This window comes from Scomber scombrus, chromosome 6 (assembly GCF_963691925.1).
Source record: "Scomber scombrus chromosome 6, fScoSco1.1, whole genome shotgun sequence".
Lineage (NCBI taxonomy): Eukaryota > Metazoa > Chordata > Actinopteri > Scombriformes > Scombridae > Scomber > Scomber scombrus.
In genome coordinates, this window is record NC_084975.1 from 18,966,993 (window position 1) to 18,973,120 (window position 6,128).

The 6,128-nt window shown below is 39.9% G+C and overlaps 1 protein-coding gene across 1 annotated transcript; it reads right to left on the minus strand.

Moving 5' to 3' along the window:
* Positions 1 to 1,324: 1,324 nt before the first annotated feature.
* foxb1a (forkhead box B1a) lies at positions 1,325 to 2,266 on the minus strand. Its single transcript, XM_062421244.1, has one exon. It carries the CDS (start codon positions 2,264 to 2,266, stop codon positions 1,325 to 1,327), a length of 942 nt encoding a protein of 313 aa, XP_062277228.1.
* Positions 2,267 to 6,128: the final 3,862 nt, after the last annotated feature.

Sequence of the window (6,128 nt, forward strand, 5' to 3'; positions counted from 1 at the left end):
ATCCTAATGGACTGCACGATTCATCTCTCTCCTCACTGCCTCTCTGCAACTCTCACACTCTGAAACCATACAGGTTCGGATAGAAGAAGATAGTAATGATGATAATAATATTATTAATAATAATAATAATAACAATAATAATAATAATAATAATAATTATTATTATTATTACTTTTTTGTAGTTATTATTATTATGGTCTACATATAAAACAATCGATGGAGGAGTACTTTAATCGTTTCTACTAATTTAATAATAACAATGCTGTCTGAGACATAATAATAATAATAATAATAATAATAATAATAATAATAATAATAATAATAATAATAATAATAATAATTAGAGATTAAATCTTCAGAAACATTTTGATTGTTTACTTCACTTTTAATGAGAAAATATTTCGATGACCAGTTTTTTTTTTCCAGTTCATTGCAGACTGTTTGCACACTTTTCAAAAGCACGCATGCTTGCAAAAAATTTAAAAAAAAAAACAAAAGAAAACAAAACGAAAACAAAACAACAACAACATCAAGAACAATAACAACACAATTTTTTTTCAGAATGCATGCTTTACCTAAAAAGAAAACAAAAAGTACAAATTTACAGCATCTGATACACATGGTCACCACAGCCTTTTAAATTAAATGCTTCACAGAACATTTCTTTCTGCAAAATAGATATCTAAAACATAAAACTAAAAAGTGCATTTTACAACATTTCAGTATTCGGTTATTTGCAATATTCACATCTTGCATTTTGAGGGCGTCTCACAACTTTTCAGTTTTGAAAAGATTTCAGTTTGCTTTCTTTTTTCTTTTTTTCTTTTTTTTTTTACAGGGATGGTAAGAACAAATCTAAATCCTATCCTATTTGGTATTCCTTACCCATCCTTCCAGTATTCCAAGAAAACTAAAACACAGAGCCAGCGCCTCGCAATTTCATTGACATTACAGTGGTCACACAGAAACGGTGCAAAAGTTTTGCTGTTTGATAAAACTGAAAAAGCACTTGAAAACTCATCGTTGACGGTACCAAAACAAACGTCCCCACGGTCCCCTCAGTGGCTCCACTCTCAAATTTCTCAACAAACTGAAAAATAGAAACTATCAAATAATTTATATTTTTGAAGAGCAATACTTCGATTCTGTGCTGGACTTCTATAATACAATTTAAAGCGACACATTCAACACATACACAAATAAATCGATATGCAACTGCAACTCGCCTTGATAGTTCCCGACGATACACAGAATATAAACTTTGGGTTTGGTAAAAGGGGCCTGGGAGCCAGTCTGCAGTTCGTTCCAGGAGCGGTTCACCTGGTCAGTGCACAGCCACCGACTGCAGTGTGGAGGGGCTCGTCAGAGTCTCGCTCGGGGTCGCGGGGCTGCTTTGGCTCGTCGCTGTCTGTGGGGACGTCGGGCTCAGAGATTGTGGAGAGTTTGATAGAAACGCGGGGATGTGTGGAGGTAACGCCGAGAAACCGGCCATTGAGGTCGGGGTGGGCTTGATTGGTACAGGGATAGCCGGTAACGACTGTCCACCGTGACACAGGGACTTGATGGGCACGCCATAGGCACTGTAGTCGCTGCTTGCCATGGAGATTGGGGCCGCAGTGTCAATCACGCTGGTGCTGTACATGTGGGGCCAGGCTGTCGTCAGCTGGTTGTGGAGCGGGTACCCGGCAGACATGGACTGCATGGTGGAGAACGCCAGACTTCCCGGGACCTTGTACTCTCTGGCGATGATGTTCTCGATGGCAAACGGATGCTTAAAAGTTGACGTCTGAGACACTCCGAGGTTGTAAGTTGACATTTGGGGCAGGTGTGTGCCAGTGGCTGCCAGGGCGCTCAGTCTCAGTTTGGCTTGCTGCTGGAGGTAATGTGCAGCATCTGACTGCTTACTGGAGGCCAAATGATCAGACGCACCCAACACTTTGAACCTTTTGCGGCGTCTCAAGAAACTTCCATTCTCAAACATGTCCCCGCAACTGGGGTGCAATGCCCAGAAACTGCCCTTACCTGGCTGGTCTGGGCGCCGGGGGATTTTGATAAAGCAGTCGTTGAATGACAAGTTGTGTCGTAGAGAGTTTTGCCACCGCTGAGTGTTTTCTCTGTAATAAGGGAATCTATCCATGATGAACTTGTAAATTTCACTGAGGGGAAGCATCTTCTCCGGGCAGCTCTGGATCGCCATGGCAGTAAGGGAGATGTAGGAGTAAGGTGGTTTCTGGTCGCTGTAAGTGTTTCTCCCTGGACGAGGCATCCTCGATATTTTCAGAAAAGCAAAAAAACAAAAGTAGTCACCCTTAATTCCTCAGTGAAAGTTCGCCGCTCTTCATGAAAACAGCCGCTAAAGGAAGTTTAAATGCAGGCGAAGCTGGAGTTGCGTCGTGCGTAAAACAGCCAGGTTGTGCGTCTTTGTGGTGTGCAGGCGGGAGGACGGTGCACATTTATGGAGTGACGGCTGCTGTAAGTCTTTCTCGCAAAGTAAGTCAGCTTGTCCCGCTAGCAGAGCTGAATAGACTTCATTTGGCGTCCTTGATAAGACGAGCTAAGTGGATGCCTCCATGGCCTTCCTCTAACCATCTGATAGTTTTATGTAGTGACATGAGCAGAAAAGACCCCTGTAGAGGCGCTCCATTAATGTGCCACCTCTTTGCTATCACATGACAATTGCCATGGGAGGAGGGGGCTGGGAGGAAGGCATAATCTGGTTTCATTTACACCTATTTACATGGACACCTTGGGCCAATGGAAATCATTTCCATTTGAAGACAGAAAAAGGGGTGAAAAGGCTCGGCAACCGGAATTGAACTGCGATGGCACTCAATGTGTGAAGGTATGCGCTAATAATTCTTCAGCGGACTTTACAGTTACAATTCACAGATATACAAGGACTGTGGATGTTGGACATAAAAATGATGTCAATTGAATTATATTTACATCTGTGCTATTGTTAAGGTAGATGTGTGATTTGTATGATCTAACATGGATTTATGAAAATATATTTTATGTTGTGGTGTGTGCAATGAGTTTTCCCAAAAAAGGTTTTCCATAAAGTGTTATGCATGCTGACTGACATTTTTTATTATGTGGATTTAGATGTCAGCTGATTTCACAGATAAAATGCTGAGGAATATATATATATATATATATATATATATATATATATATATATATATATATATATATATATATTATTTCCCCCCTAATTACAGTATTGTTTACGAAATGCACGCGCCACACAAAATAATTTGCCAAGAGCAAGTTTGTTGATGAGCCGACTATTAGTTTTTCTCAGCTAATTTCGCCCAGAGCAGAGCGAAGGAAGTAGACGATATGAAAACATCAACACAATGCAAACAATACTGTTCAAACTGAAACTTCATGAGGCAATCAGGTCTATTGTGTTTATGTAAAGAAGATTCAAAAGTACTTCAGAAATGCAAATAAACCCTTGAGGATGGTGTGGCGAAAACTGTATAAAATATCCATAAGTCAATTATATGAATGTGAAAACCAAATGGGAAGCCTATTTTGAGCTATTGCTATTCAAGCTTTTGGCCAGGGCCACCTTTCCGCTTGGAGGGTTTGCAATGCCCGGGACCACACACAAGCACACGCAGATTTGCTCATAATTTATGCTAATTTCCCCCCATAAATCCACAATGCGCCCCATCACCAGTCTGACGGATTACGAAAAGAATCGCATTGCGGGGGGACACCAAGCTATTTTCACCCAGAAACCAGGAGCAGCCTGATGAGGAGCATCCTCCCTGCTGCATGAGGGCTGTCTGGCAACATAAAACCTTGAATCAAGACAAAAAAAGAAAGAAAGAAAGAAACTCTCCCAGAGAATTTGGGTAATTATATAAAAAAAAATACCTGACGTTCCATTTTTAATACATGATAAGGGAAGCTCTATTTAATTCTAAATATATAAATATATATATTCATAGACCGGAAAAGTCACATTTTTTGTGTATCTTTCCTAAAACTCCCAGCGTGCAGTTTTATTATTTTTCCCCACAGAGTGGCTTTTAACACCTGTCATTTCCTATTAATGTTCAGCTGGAAAGGTTTTGTCCGAAAGGAAGTGGCCCAATCGACCCATCTCAAACCCCGCGGATAATGACAGCACACTGCCAAGTGCCAAGCATCTGCAAATATCCATCTCACGCACTCATTCCTTTATTATTATTTTTAATGATGTTAATAATGAAATGATTGGGTCTGACTCAGATTAAAACGCACAAATGCTCAGATAGGTTTGGTTTGTTATTGGCAGGCTGTGTTATTCGCTAAAATTATGATTCTGCAATATGATTAATGATATCGGCAAATCATTTGAATGTCAAACATGCTTTTCAGTTGTTTACGAGCTATTCTTATTTTTACATTTCCCCCCTGAAATAACTAGTCTCTGTCAATCGTATTTACACTGGAAAATTGCTGTCATTCCAGTTTGCAAGTTAACCTGCGAGACTCGCTATTAACCAGCCAAGCCACAGAGGAGAATTGAGAGTTTTCCCCCTCTCGTCTCACACACAAACGTTGTGGCTTTTTGAGTTTCAGGGTTATGGGATATTGGTAGGCCTTTTGTCCCTGTCGAATGCACACACTGAAAATACCACCATGACTCTGAATCTGAATGGTTTTTTTAGCTGCTCTCAAACTCCTGAGTTCAAGCAGCAGTAGATCAAGTCTGCACTATGTTTGGTCATTTGTAGAAACCCGAACAAAGGTTGGGATAAGCCAAATTGCATTGCACTTGTGAACCGTGCCTCAGTCTGAAGTATCCTTTATAGCAGGAGGGGACCAAGAACAATTTTGTGTGAGCTTTAAAAAAAAGAGGAGCGAAAACAAAGGGCACTTTCTGAAACATCTTAAAGTAGAGTAGTGAGGCGTGACATTCCCAGGGTGACGGGACACAAAAGCTGAGGTCATGGGGATGAAAAAGAGAATCAAACAGCCACTTTCACACGTCTGCCCTCCTCTGCTGCACCCCCCAAACACAATAGGAAACAAATGTTGTTAAAAGAGGATCGATGCCATTCATCCTAAAGCAGCGAATGATAGCCAAACAATATTGTCACACTGAATCGAGTTGAGATATGCTGCCACCCAGACCCAGAGAGGGAGGGAAAAAACCTACTATTCAGGGAACGATTAAGAGAAATTTAAAGCTGAGAGCGATGCTTATTACGCGGGGAAACACACATTTAAGGAGCGAGCTAATATTTGAAAAATGTATAATAAATATAAATAATCCGTTATAACTTTAACTTAAGATCTAACATTTAGAGATATAAATACATTTTGGGAGCAAGCTAACTTGATTTAGGCTCTATTTTTGTGGTGATTTAAAATGGAATTTTCATTTTCTTTCTTTTTTACCTTTTTTTTTTTTAATTTACATTTTCAGATCTCTCAGAGCTCACATGTTGTTGACTATATATATATGAACCTTTGACTTCAAGCAATGTAGATTTAGGCTACTAACCAACTAATGAATAAACAAATTGCTAGAGGTGTACAAATTCACATTTTTAAGGCAAAAACTTCCCACCCACTGAATTATAAGTGTAATCTTTTTTTATTATTTTCGTTGCTTCACTTTTTTCATCATTATCAGGCCTGTACATTAAAATGAACTTGTTATCGACTGGCCTCTGTGTTTAACACACGCCTCAGTGTGACAGTAAAGCAAGTAAAACACAGTTAGTTTCTCAGAGTCTCCGACCAGCCAGCCAATGGGCCTGTGCTTCTAATTAAGTCCGTGGTGGTTTCAGCCCCCAGAGATGTTTTACGGTGCAATTAAGGACGCGCTGATGATAAGGTATGAATATTCAGCAGAATGACAATTAATTAGCAGACAGAGGGCTCTCTCATAAGAACCTCCTCAATGGCAAATTTAGCCTATATGAGGGCATATTCACACTTCTTAAAGGCCATCTTCACACGCTGCCCCCTTTGAAAATGAATTATTGACCAGGGAGGAAAATCTGTAGCCAATAAAAGCATCATGATATCATACTCCTGGTGAATATATACTTTAAAAAAAATGTTTATTTGGTCAAACAGCCGGATTAAGGTCTTCCTCGCAGCCCCACTCCATTAGTTGT